Source organism: Talpa europaea (assembly GCF_964194135.1).
Source record: "Talpa europaea genome assembly, chromosome: 1".
NCBI lineage: Eukaryota > Metazoa > Chordata > Mammalia > Eulipotyphla > Talpidae > Talpa > Talpa europaea.
In genome coordinates, this window is record NC_140073.1 from 102,182,214 (window position 1) to 102,197,073 (window position 14,860).

At 34.4% G+C, this 14,860-nt stretch overlaps 1 protein-coding gene across 1 annotated transcript in view; it reads right to left on the reverse strand.

Moving 5' to 3' along the window:
• The window catches only part of FAP (fibroblast activation protein alpha), a 70,332-nt gene extending 55,811 nt beyond the window's left edge, over positions 1–14,521 (reverse strand). The window contains 4 exon segments of the mRNA XM_084257198.1: positions 12,784–12,868; positions 13,199–13,209; positions 13,212–13,261; positions 14,323–14,521. Of these exon segments, the coding sequence (XP_084113324.1) occupies positions 12,784–12,868; positions 13,199–13,209; positions 13,212–13,261; positions 14,323–14,393 (217 nt within the window). The 5' untranslated portion in view covers positions 14,394–14,521.
• Positions 14,522–14,860: the final 339 nt, after the last annotated feature.

Below are 14,860 nucleotides of genomic sequence, written 5' to 3' on the forward strand. Positions count from 1 at the left end.
GAACCCACATTATCTAGAGAAATGATCTCAGCAACTTTAAGAATAGAGGTTTTTCATGTAAAAGCTCATCTAATGTAACTTTCAAACCTAAAGCAAATTTCAGCTACCGTTGAATTGTCCAAAAACAATTGTTCTTTTCAAACAGGCTATATCCCCCAAACAAACTCATTGTAGGGCCCTGAAACAGACACTCCAGATGTGCAACGTGGCAATTGACTTCCAATTCTCCTTCATAACCATATTGCCATTTTCCACCCCTCCCACCTAGTCCTTCTCCAGGCCACCGCTAACAGAATGACAACAGAAAAATGTTCTGTACCTTCAATAGCATCTATGAATTTGGAATTTGTCCATGTGAAAATAAACTATTAATTATGTGAACTGAAATTTTATCCAAACTTCTAAACTCTTCCATTGCTTTCCATGACTCAGGGTAAAAAATGAAAACCTGGACCTTGGCCCTATTTGGTCTGGAGCAGCCTATACCTCCAGTCTCTGCTTGCCCTCCTGATTACTTTCTAGATTCCAAACACACTGGAGTCTATTCCTCATACTCATTTCTGTTTCCAGGACCTCTGCACCTCTTTCATTCCTCTCCCTTCTCCTCATAACTTCTTTTCAGTCCCTAGTGCTCAATACAAGGACCCTTCCTGACCCCCTCTTTGTATTTGGTTCCCTTGATATATATCACCATTTGTTTTCGAGAGCTTTTGTTTTGGTTTATAATCAGGTGTGTATTCAAATGATTATTTTATTAATGTTTCTCACTCCTCACTGTAGTCTCAAAACAATCACCAGAAGGCCAGTTACCATGTCCAATTGTGCTGAGTATCATACTCTCAGTGTCTAGCATGGAACATGGAATGGGCATTTAGTAAATGATTGTTAAATGAATAAATACATGAAATGAAGGATGGATGTTTGGATGTATGTATGACTGAATGGATGGGGGAAATATTTATCTTCTTCACAGAATGGCTCTACTACTACTAATTTTCTGGATGGCTTTGGTAAATCAATCTCTGACACTTGTCTTGCTCAACTGTAATAAAAAGGACTGTACTAGAAAATGCTGATAATATCTTCCAGCTCTGCCATACTAGATTTTAAAATTTGATACTCCACATGCTCTATTAACCTTGTAGTTTCATAAACGTTCTGCCAAACATTTATGTAAGCGCCAAATGACCAACTGAGTGATAGCATCCCTGCTATTCTTACTGATTCTCACAAATGTGTTTATGCTCCACACTCTTGCTTAGGCTATGAATTATATTTCTTAATTTGTTAAAAAATATTCTGGTGGTTATAAGAACAAAAGTGACTGGTGAACTCTTTTGCAACCAGATGCAAAAATACTCAATAATATTAGGTTATTCTATTTGTTTAAAGTAATCATCTTTTTACATTTTCTTTGCATAAGGTTGTACATGACATACAATTACTTGTAATGAAAGTTCTATTTAGTTAAATGATTTTGTGCCAGATTCATATCACTAATTTTGTAATTCCCATTCAATGAATAAAAGATCATTTTACTACACAGTATTAGTATAATTACTAAGTATTTTAATTGAATCTTTTTAAATTGCCATCTGTTTCTAATGTAGTGAAGAGGAAATTCTAACACTATTTGCTGTGGAAATTGCTTTTCAATTGAGATATGTTTAATTTGTGTCTACATGACCTAAACATCTGCATGGAAAATTTCAAAATAAATGAACCCCTTTATTGTGAATACACAGAAAACTAGGTAATTGCTTTTGTAAAAAAAAAAATTGATATTAATTTAGTAAAATAATATAATCTTAGTGATATCTTTTTCTTTCTTATTTTTTTTTTGGGTGGGATCTAATATATGTAATGCTTCGATTATGGCTAATGACTTATATAATAGATTTTCCTATTTAAGTATCTTTGCATATAATTTTCCTTACTTGCAAATATGCTTAATTGAGACATTCATTGCTATAATTAATCTTCATTTTTATAGAAGTTTAAAGTAAGTGAGAAAATTCAATTGAAACATTTAGGTCTGTGCTTGGCACATTATAAGGTGTATGCTTGGCTCATAGAAAGCAGTCAATAAATGTTAGTTTTTGCTATTCTCATAGTGTATCAGTAGTCTTCAATACATATTTTTTTAATCCATGTTTTCCAAACTAATTTGACCACTGAGACATTTTGTTTGTTGAATATCTACTGTAATTACTGTTTGGAAAATACTTTATCTTAAACTATCAGTATATAAGATATAGTTTATTTTTATCCTAATTTAATGAAATTTATCTGTTTTACTTAGAACATTTTGGTAATTGCACAGCTTCAAAACTTAAATAGTACAACTATGATCACAAATATTGTAACTGCTAATATTGCATATATGGATACACAAAATTTGTTCTAAAATGAGAGTTTCAAATTATTTTTAAATACCTACTCATTTTCCTTCTCATATAATTATTAACCAAGCTGAGCCTTATCATATTTCTCAAAAAGATTTCAAGGAAAATTTATCTTTTAGAACCTCTAATTTAGATTATCCAGGAAAGCTAAATGAGAGTAAATTTCATATTACTTCCTACTTAGTCATTTATTCTAAATGGATGCATAGTAGTTACAAATGCCAACAATCTATATAGAGAACTTAGCATATGTTATGTTATGACTTCAAATATCTGCAAAAACAATTTTAAACTTGTATTAATTGCACTACTAATTTCCATGATGAAAATATTTCTTACCAGAGGAATCAACTATATGTATATTGAAATAGGGTTCATGGCACAGATTTGGGGTGTGAAATTACTCTTAGCCTCACACGTAACACAGCCAGGGTTCAGAAGGTATGATCATGCTACAATCAGGATGAGCACAGGTGTAGAGTGATAGCAGATAAAATGGGAATAATTTTAATTAGGCATGCTTCTCTTTCTGCTGAAAATGACCATAAGTTTGTAAACACAATGGAATAATGTGTCTGCTCTGAGGTGTTGCATTAAATCATATATTAAGAGTTATTAAGCAGAAAATTTATGTAGAGTTTGCATTGTTCCCCAGCTCTGGTTGTTTGTTCCTCTAGAAAGATCATTAACATAATAATGTTTCACTACTGTATAGATGTTGACCCCTATATCAGCCACCAGCAGAAATGCCCTTCCATTAGGCTCTTTGAAAATGCCATTGGTTTATTGCTATCGTAACACTTAGCTAAAGTTTGTTAACATGAATCTTTCTCTTTTCAGTATTTATGTGAGTTTTATAAGTCTCTATCCTTGAGAGCAGAATCTTTGATTTTCTTGCTATTACATTCCCAGCAGTTACAACAGTGCTTGGATATAGAGGGAACACAACAGATATTTGTTGAATGAAAAAAATAAACTCAACATACAAGTTAGCTTGTTACATTAGCTGTGTTAGCCTGTCCTCATTCTTTAACCTCCTGTTTGTTTTGTAAATTTCACATATACAATGTTCTACCTAGATACGCCTTCATTTAAATATATATCAAAATTTAGTTTTGGAGTCATTTGGACTGTTCGTTCGAAAAGCAGCTTCCTAGTCTTTGTCTCAAACCCACTGAGTCAGAATATTTCAGGCCGTTTTCATTTTTACTAAGCTCCTCCTGCCCCCAAGTGATTCTTCTATAAAAGTTCAGAATCCAAATTTAACGACTGCACTGAATCTACTCTGTTCAATGTATCTCTGTGACTTCCTCCTTTAAAGTCCTGGTAGGCGAATAGGGCCGACCTGAATAGCAAGCCATTCCTCTGGGGCAGGGACTACCCAAAACTAACTAACTGCTGATCATGACTTTCAAGAAGTGTTAATGGTCCCCATGAATGTTTATGCCTCTATTCAGGTCTTTTGAAGTCTGTCCAAAAGGAGTTTTCTTTAGATACACTCGTGCTGTATCTTGAGGAGTGGAGAAAGAGCAAGGGGATTAATTCTGATGCAGATAAGATTTAAGCAAGATTGCAGAGAAAAAAATTGGGGTTATAGTTTTTCAGAGATCTGTGTGTGAGTGTGTGTGTGGAGGGGGGTGTATAAATCAGTATAAATGCATTTCCATGACACACTAAAAAAGTTCCAGTAACCAGAAAAATAGTCCACTGATAATTATTGAACAAATAAGTAGATAGTCATATTCTTTTCCAAATACTGTTTTTAAGATTGAAATATAATCGTGATTATTTTTGAAATTTTTTAGTAGCTTCTATCATTTTGAAACTAATAGTTTAGCAGAAGTAGAATTCTGGAAGCATGACTTCCTTCTATCTGTAACTGACACTTGATTAACACTTAATTCCCTAAGAGCCCTTGAATTTGATTTGACCGGTTGTTTGAATTGTTACTCTATGCCACTCAAATAATCCAATTAACTATGTTATAATTATTTGCATTTCAACTTATTAAGTCAGAGCCGAAATTGTTTCAATTTTTTGGATCCAAGAAATTATAATTCACAGAAATGATTCACAAGCAAGCAATGATTCACTGTTCTCCTAATTCTTTTCTAAAACTTTGTGCTTACTCCGTTAGGATTCTGTTTCTGTTTCATGAAAAATTGGATATAAATGTCAGAGCAGAAACATGAGATGTTAACTCTAATATTCACCATAAAGCAAATGAGAAAATATGGTTTATTAAGTGGGCACACAAATGTCTGGCAGGTCCTTTGTTCTCATTTTTGTGTAGATTTGAAGTTTATGCTTATGAGACCACCCATTGAAAGTGACCTGGATTCCCAGGCGCATTGAACCTAATTTTTGTTGGCTCTGAAGAGATGCTATCTATGAGGATTCATCATTTCCAGACAGCATGTTAAATTCATGCTTGTTTCTGGAGTGAACACTATTGGGGAGAAGTATAGTAAATGTTAAAATGGGAACTATATTATTTCCAAATTAATATTATATTTGGCAAAGACTGAAAACTTCGAAAGAAATGTGACTCTGAGGTCATTTTAGACCAGTAATAGGAAGTGTTACATTCACCAAGTTCTTGTAAGTATCACGTATCTCCATACATGGTGGTATTAAATCTTCACAGCCACTCTCCGAGACAAGGGTTATTTTTAACACCATTTTGAGTAGGAAATAGAAATTAAAGAGATAAAGTAACTTGTCAAATGCATAACAGATCTAGGGGTAAAATCCATCTGCTTTTAGAAGCTGGACATCATTATTCAATGATTTAAAGTGAAAGCAAACTGGAATGAAACAACAGCATACAATACAAAACTAAGGACAAGAACCAAGGAGCACATAGTGGGTAGAATAATTATCACTCAAAACCTAGGTTAAGAGAAAATGAGGACATTTTTACTTTATCAAAGCAAATAGGCCACTCTAAAGTTCTTAATGTCTGGTTGAAGAAGCTAGTAGCTCTCAGGAATATAATTGCCCATGTTTCACTCTACAAACAACGCTGCATAACATAGTTATTCAAAAGAATTGTCAGGTTTGCTAGAGCTCATTTTTGTGTTATGTTTTTGTTGTTCTGTATTAATGACTACTTTTTCATGATTTCTAAAGTTTTGAAGAGCATAGGTTATGGTTGACTTGATGCATTAGAACATGATTGGTAAATGCCATTTTGGTGAGGCTGATGAAAAAGGCAGACATTGTTTCCATTTAAAGGCCAATTCAGTCTCCTTTCTATATTCTGTACTCTTTAATCTCTACTTTAGATTTTGGTACGATTCCTATTGAGGTACTTGGGGTCCTCAAGAGATCCTTGGGGTCTCAGCAAGAGCCACTTTTTCCATTATTCTCTCAATTCTCAATTATATATCCTTAGGCTGGCTTCCCATAACTACCACATATGGCCCTCACTGAATTTCTTTCTGAATTCCATGCTTGTGTATTGAACTACTTCTTAAAACATTTCTACTTTACTAATTCTCAGGTACTTCAAAATAATATGTCCAAAGCTAAGAAAAAAGTATTCTATGCCGCCACTCCAGATTTCTCCAAGGTAACAACACAATCATCTATGTAGTTCCTCAAATCCTTCTTCACTTACCAACTTTGTCCAACACCCAGGCCTGATTAATCAATCTTCAAAATTTCTCTCTACTCTATCTGCTTTTCTCCATTTTTATTGCCTCCCCATGGCCAGACCATTACTCAGTAGGTAAGCTATAATGGCCACCAATTGCTCCACTTACAATTTCATTCCTGGTGTTTCCTTGTGGTTTTGATTTTCCTAATGACTAATAATGAGCATCTTTTTTTATATGCTTATTGGTCATTTGTATATTTTCTTTGGGGGAAATGTCTATCCTTTTCCATTTTTAAGTTCTTTGTATATTCTAGATGCAAATCCCTTATCAGATACATAATTTGCAAACTTTCCTCCTCAGTTTTAATTCCTTCTCTCTTCCACGATGATATCCTTTGTAACTCCAGTATTATGTTTCTATGAAGTTCAATTTGTATACTTTTCCTTTGGGTATTTGTGACTTGGTCATATTTAAAATAGTATCAACTAATGCAAAGAGTTTTATAGTTTTAGCACTTACATTTAGGTTTCTGATCCATTTTAAGTTAAATGTTATGTATGCTGGGAGGAAGCAAGTCCAGCATCCTTCGTCACATGTGACTACCCACTTGTCTCAACATCAAATGTGTTGAAAACCAACTTTGTAATTTTGGTATAAATTGCATTTGGTCTTTGGGTTTAATCCTTTTCACATATTACTGGATTTGATATGCTAATAATTTGTTGAGTATTTTTGCATATATAGTCATAAGAGCTATTGATTAGTAGCTTTTCTTATGATGTCTTTGTATGAGTTTTGGTATCATGGTAGTGCTGATGTAGAATGAGTTGGGAAGTAATTTCTACTTTATTTGGAAGAGATTGTGAGACAGTAATAATTGTTTTTAAAATCTTTGGTAAAATTTACCAGTGAAGCCAGTTAGGCCTGGGATTTTCTTTGTGGGAAGGTTTAAAATCATGAATCAATCACTTTAGTTATCTTTCTATTCAGATTTGCTATTTCTTCTTGAGTAAATTATAAAAGCTTACACCCTTCTAGAAGTTTGTCTGTTTCATCTGTTATCTGATTTTTTAAACATAGTCTTCCTAGCTTATTCCTTTAAATTGTCCTAGTACATCAGTTTTTCTACCAAGTATAAAATCATGTGTATAAAAATTTTAATTTAAATATTAAATGATTCTATCCTTTTTACTAGTATGAATAAAACTGAGGACTGCCAATCTGCTTTCACGACACAGTTTTAGTTCATTCATAAAGATACTGAAATGAAAAATAAATTCTTTGTGCTATATACTACTGGAAATAAATTTTTAAAAACCTGGTTATTGTTTGACTTTCTACCCCATGAAAATGATATTATATACTTGCTGTGTCAATTATTGCTATTTAAGTTTCATTTTGACATTCTTTTTTCTTAAAAACTTTTATCCCTGGTACCACATTCCTAATTTGAGCTTAAAAGCATGTTTTTCTCAAGGTGTATCTATAACTAGATATTCTTGTGTAAGTTGTAACACAATTCATTTGGAAATCAGAGACAGGTAAACTCCTCTGCATCATGGGAATCATCTAAAGACTTGGATTATTTTCTAAATTATTTAGAATTTGGCAAAACTCAAAAAGAGTTTGCCAAGATTCATCTTCTGTGATTTTAAAATCCAAGTACAAATTAGAGAAATATAATCTGCAAGCTTGATTTATTTACAACTCAACTCAATGGCTCTTTTATGTCTATGAACTTTCTGAACCTTTTCCTTAGCCCTTTAGACTTCCCCATATTTCCTCCAAAAGAACAGTGAATAAATAAGCTTAAAAGTCTTAAGATGTTTGAGGGAACCTGTTTCACAGTTCTGAATGTTGATACTGGGAAAATTTCAAAACTTAGAAACATATTCTCATTTCTTTTGAAGATGATTTCATCTTACATACACCTTGTTTTATAAAGTGATTGTTAAGGTAACAGTAGTAGTAATAGCAACAACAGTGATAATAGTAACAATGAATTTCTGCCTAAAAAATAAACATTCTAAATTATTTTCTTCTTATAAAATATTGATTCCTGTCCTGTCTAAATTGTCTATGAGTTTGAATACCTTCTGAAATAAATTATATATGGTATTACTTAGCTAAGTAAGCAATCACTTACTTATATATGTGTGGTGTAATCATCTGTGTTAATTTGTCTATACAAATTTAGTGTCACAGCATTTTGGTTCCTTTTGGCTCCTTGAGCTCCCACCAAACTTTCCTCCTTTTCCTTTTGCATTCAAATTTTATTTCCTTGCATATGTCCTCCTTATCCTTATGGATAACCCCTCCCCCCAGATTCCAAGATTAAAGCTTTAACTCTCAATGTGACAGCATTTGGAGATAAAGCTTTCATTTAAAGAAGTAATTAAATTTCCATAAGGTCACAATGACAGAGCTCTAATGCAATAGAAATGAGTCCTAATAAAAAGAGGAAGAGACACCAGTTGTGCAAGCACAGAGCAGAAGTCATGTGAGGACACAGCAAGGAGGGAGATGTGCACATGCCAAGGAGGGAAGCCTCTAGAGAAACCAAACCTGCCTGCCCCTTGTTCTTAGACTTCCAGTTTCCAGTACTGTGAGAAAAGAAATATCTATTATTTTAGCCCAAGTCTGTAGTATTCTATTACAGCCTTAGATGTCTAACATATCCCTCACTCCAGTTGTCCTATAGCACCTAGAAACAATTTGAAATACTGTTAATTTATTTGTTTCTTATCCAAAGGACAGAGACTTTGTCATTTATACCCTTGACCAATGCCTAGTAATTGGAAGGTGCTCAATAAATAATTGGACAAATAACCCAAGTGTCCAGGAACCACAGTGAACTGGACTTTATGAATAATGGATAAATATGGAATGTTAATCTTGTTCTTTTTTCACATTCAGTAGATTATTATTTTTAATACCAGGAGGAGGAATCCTATGCCTCCTTAGGCCCAAGGGTTAAAAACCAAAATGTTCTAGGTGACAAGCAGATGTTACAAATGAATATGGTGTCTTGTACAGAGTAAAGTAGAAAGTTGCATGGTCTGTGGCAAACCAGAAAATGTACTGTCCTTCTGACACTGACTTCTTAACCAGCTACAAAATGGGCTAGTGCTGCAAATCTAATATTTCAAGAGAAGACCCAAATCTAAATTCCTATGTGAAATGTTCTCATTTTTAGAAAATGGGCAACTAATACAAATTGGTATAAAACAATTTTGGCCAAAAAACAATAGGAAAATGCTGGAAGGTACACAAGATTACTGCAAGGAGCCAAGGTTAGTTCTCTTTTCACTGCATGGGAGAATTTACAGTCTTCACAATAAACCACTCCTCTGACCCCCTCCACTCCCTATTTCCTTATTCTCTTACTCACTTTATTCTTCACTCCCACCTTCCTCAACTTCATTTATCTTTCCTGTTCCTTTCTTTTCTCTTGCTTTTGTCTCAGAGCTGCCAGTCCGGGGTAGGAATAGGGTGACGCTCAGGGATAAAGACTCTTTACCATTGAAATTAAAAAAGATATTGTTGAAATTGAAATACATCACACACAAGGGCTTAGTTGCCATCTATGTGTGCCTGCATGTGTGTGTGTGTGTGTGTGTGTATTTGGATGGAGGATGCAATCAAATGCTAACGGTCACTTATTAAGTAGCTACTATGTGTTAGAAATTTTAGAAAAATAATAACTCTATTTGCTGAGTGTTTGCTCATCACCATATAAAACTCTACACTGAGGAGAATTCAAAGAGAGCAAATAGTGCCCACATTTTGTTTCCCAGATGTACAACAATTCAGAAGCTATTAATCATCAAACAAAACCATACAGAATTTACTTTTGAAATTCTGGAGCCCCTGTCAACTTTCCAATTCTACTTTTCACTTTTTTTGCCACCTCTATAAATCTCTTAGGAGGAGAAGGAGTCAGTAAGACAACGGCTGTCTTTGAGGTTGACAAAAGGAGGGGGAAGTGGGAGCTGAGTATCCATTCTCAGCTTTGTCATATCTTCATGCAGGAAGGAGAGATGTTTGGAAAGAACCTCAGGAGAAAAAGTGAATAAAGACAGGAAATAAGCAAGGGACAGGCAGTGGAGTAGGCCAAGGCCTGGATTAACATGTAGAAACCTGTATGTGTCTTCCAGGCAGTGAAAATAAAAACAGGACAACTTGGAGGTTTCAAAAAAAGTTGTCTCTAATTTCTATTATGTATGAGTGAGCGAAATGAGTTTTCTCATCTCACCACATTTTTTTATTTGTTCCTGAACTCCTACCTAATTCCTATGAAGTTATTTTAATCCTGAGGCTGGTGTTCCTGAGACAGTCTACTCTTTGGAAGACTGCTCTCTTTTCTTCCTTCCCTTTGACCTGGTTCGGAGTGGCAGAAGTCCTTATCCCATGTTGGTGCTGGTGGCTGTGCAGCATACTGACGTCTTATCCTGCCTTTCAAAGGGAAGCCTAGACTGCTGAGCCTTTGTTTCCCTGACTGGCTACAATGATAGGCATGAATTTAGTGGGACTTAACTCATTAAGATATAAATAAATATTTCTTAAGTGAATCATGAAGTTTCTCAAAGAAATGCTGTTCTTATGCTAACACATAAACCCTGGGCTAAGAATTCAAGGGCACCTAAGGCAAAGGTGAGGTAATGGGATTGCTGATGAAGTGTTAGAAGGCCAAAGAGAAGCTTACTTGGCTTTGAATTCTTTGTTCTTTCCCCTTTCTTTTCTTTCTTTCTTGTTTTTTTTTTTTTTTTTTTTGGCCTGGCTACCTCACATCTTATTCTCAGCAGTTAACAGACAGCTGCAAGAGTGAGGACTGACCCTGGGATGTTTGAAGAATCGGGTGTGAGAGGAAAAGAGGCAAGTCCTAGGTTGACTGTACCCCTGAATGGAGGAAAAGAGGACTTCTACCATGTTCCTGCTCAGGACTATAGAGGAATGACTTGCTTCCTGTACTAGTTATTTAAGTGACATTCTGAGTTTTTGAGCAAATTTAGAATAGAATAAGAATGATATCATAGACAAAAAAAAAATATTATCAACTTTTTTGTGACTTTTCTGTTTTGAATGAATAATAAAATATCATCTAACATTGAATTTGATTATTTTAATTTATCAGGAAATGATTTTACTCTGAAAATTATTTTGCTGTTTAAAACAGAATACTGTTATAAGCAACATAGGACTTTTATAATATATGCAGTTTATAATATATTTATGTATGTACTATACATGACTCAGCTGTGAAAAGAGTAAATATTGGGGCTATGGATATAATTACATAAAGGTCTATTTCATGCATGTATGCTCATATACTATTTGTAAATATTACACAGTATATAATTTTATAAACAATAATGTATTTCTTACTAAAAATTATGACTCGAGTTCTAAAGAGCAGATGAAAACCATCCTTGCCTGTTGACATGGAGGCAGATTGAAAATAAAATCCATACACATTTGTCTGTAAGGGAGCAAAGTGTGTATTTCCAATATTAGTGAGTTTCTTTAGAAACCAGGGGCAAATTTTGAATGGATTAGCTTGCAATGGGGCAGGTGGTCCTTATCTGCCATCTGACAACTGCTGGTAGGAGGGAAATGTGGCTCACAAACCATGGGGTAAGAACTGATCTGAAAGCAATTTTACCTTAAAAAGAATATGAAAAATAGAGATGCACACAATATATTTCAGTAGCCTGAGAATAATTACATGCTAGTAAAGAACAGGAATAAGGACCAAAGAAATACATTAAAGATATAGGACTATTGCCTTCATCTTATTGATTAACTTCTTCCTTTCTGTGATTCTTTTAAAGTTCCAAGAACATTTTGAATCTTTCAAAATATTTTTCTATTATCTCATATTTTTGGAAGCAATAGATATTTTACAACTCATTCATTCTTTCGCTAAAGAATTGCCATTGATTTTCCTTTATTTGCAGTCAACTTTTAACCAAAGGTATTTCCCACATTTCCTATATTTGATGGTACAAATTTTTTCTCTTTCCCTTGGTTTAAGGAAAAAATTTGTTATTTATTTTATTTTCTGTTTTAAAACATTACCTTCTCGTCATGAAACCATTCTCCTCTATCAATGAATTATTTATAGGCAGTCTCATTTAAATTCAAACTAGCCCCAATATGAATCCATAGTATCTTCCAAATTTCAGCAAAGAAAGATCAATTTTTATTCTAAGCCTTTTAAAAAAGGATCAACTTATCACTAATCATAATGCTTGCTTAATAATATTTAGTATTCTAATTAGATTGTTTAGTGGTACACTATCTAGAATAATAATTTCACTTTTTTCTCGTACATCTAGCCCTAAGATCTCTATTCTGTAGTGCCTCCCTACATTTTTGGAAAGACTCAATAAAAACCTCCTTAAGTTCTGGTTTAACTTTTCTGTTCTTACTCATCTTTATATTCCATAAGGCAAACCAATAATGAAAAGCATTGTTGTCTCTAAAGGCCTGTCAAAGCTTGGAATTTAGCATATATTTTGGGGGGTGTGGGGGTGATGCAGCGTGCTTAGGTTTTTCTATTGCTGAAATAACACTGTAAATTTCTTCCTACCCTTGCCTTAAATTCCTCAGTATTTCTAGTTGCACAACAGTATATCTGTGAGCTGATGTGTCTTCATAGAAATAGCAGATTTTGAAAAAAAGCACACAGGAAATATTCAATCACTTGTGACCATGCATTAGTGTATTTACCAATCTATTCTAGGCAAATAGAGCAAATTAGAGACAATTCTTACCTCTTGAAGGACGTAAAACAATACACATCACCAACAAAGCAAGCACAGCAGAGATGGCAACTCCAAATACAATTTTTAACCATGTCTACATGAAATAAAGAAAATTAGACTTATACACAGTTTCTGCTAAATAGTAGAAATGGCAAGATTTTGTTTACACCTAAATCCTATTTCTCCCTCCCAACAAAGCGCTTGATTGTCTTCCACTGATCTGGCTATAATTGCTGGAATTCTTCCAGCTCTGCAAGGACAAATGTTTCTACAGTATATTTAGGACAATTTCCCATTCCCAACCCACTCCAGGAAGTAAATACTTTTGTACAAATCCTCACCTTCTAAACAATAGAAAACACTGATCACATTCAATTCAGCCAACCCTTGCTCTTTAGCAAGACTTGAGGCTGTATATACTAACCTTCATTTTTCCAGATGTTTTTGAAAGTTAGCTATTCTGACTTCAGAGTGTGGGCCACTCGATCTGTGAAAACCGTTGAAAAGAAGGAAGTCTCTCTCTTCGTAGTTGGAAGCTGAAGCTAGCTAGGACAAGGTTTTTTCTTCCACGGACTTTTGAATACCGTGCCAAATTTCAAAAGATTTCTGTAAAATTGGAAACAGATTTTGGGGGCGTTCTTGGCCTTGAAATGAACTGTGAGTGGCTCAAGGGAGGTTTTACAGCGTTTTCATCCTTGTAAATTCTGCACCAACATCTGCTTATATTGACATACAGAGGTTTTCAATTTTTTTAAACAAATTCAAGTTTATGTTTCATTTTCTTCTAGAAATCACTCGGATCACTTTGGCAAGTCATTGGGTTTTGTATAACTGTTCCATTTGCAGCCAAAAGAGAAATTTAAGATAATACAAACTTCCAGGTATGTACAGTCTATATATCTTTAATTTTAACAGAAGAAGAAAATTAAAGTCATGTAAAATTTTGTGAGAAATATACCATATAACTGCAATTTTCTCTTCTTCTGAGAGATTATGAGGTACTGCAGACAGAAATGTTTTTCTTTCAGCACAATTTCTTTGTCCATATAGCACCATATGCACTTTCAGTAAATACAGAAGTTTAAAAATTCAACTGTCTAAACCCACGACTGCTTTACTTTAAAGAAATAAAATGCCATCTGGTGAAATTTAGTATGGGTTAGGTGTGTATGCACAGGCCAGAAAGATGGAAAGATCAGTAAGAATAATTTACCAGCAGACCTTTGGAAGAATGGAAATGGCTCTGCAAAAGTGATATTTTTGCTTCCCTCTCAGAATATCTTCTGAGAGAACATTTAGCAATTATGAAACCTTTAAAATAAATTAAAAAGCATTTGAAAAGATAAGTAAGTCCTGTGTACAATTTCATTTTGGCTACAACAGTCCAAATTAGTCAACTTGAAAGATCAGGAAAATGGTTGACTGAAATAAAAAAAAAATGCACACACACACTCGTACAAACAGTAACTTTTGGGAGCATTCTGGCTGGCTTAATGCGATTCAGTTGAATCAATTCTGAGTTCCACATAAACTCCATTGTTAATCTACTGTGGTTTTCTTCTTTGGAAGTTTGTACTGTTCTCAGTCTGCCTAAAACAAACTTCATGATGACCTTTCATGGATCATTCATGAAAGGTAATGAGGAAACGTGACTGAAATCTGTTGCTGTTTGTTTTAGCCAACCAGTCCAGCTACCACGGGAGATTTTCTCCCACAAAGAAGACAGTGGCTTGCAAACTTCCTCTCAGACATTCTCCAGACATCCCTCCCTAAATTCCAGCCTTATGAAAATTCTGTTAAGGAAAATGAATCATTAAGCACTTACTGGCAAAGAGATGTAACCACTTAGCTTCTAAATGAGCTCCCCTCTTTTGCAATCGCTGGGGTCAGCTCTTTGCAAACTGAAGCAATCATTAAGAGTAAGATCCAGGTTATGTCATACGCTTGTACTCATCTCCATGTGATTGTCAGATCTAAGCATCCGAGATAAAAAGCCTCCGGCCAGATTCCAAATGAACTGCTCTCAGTGGGTCTTCTCAGATTGATTGCCTTCTTTGGAAAATTCACACAGCATGTTCTCAGAAGT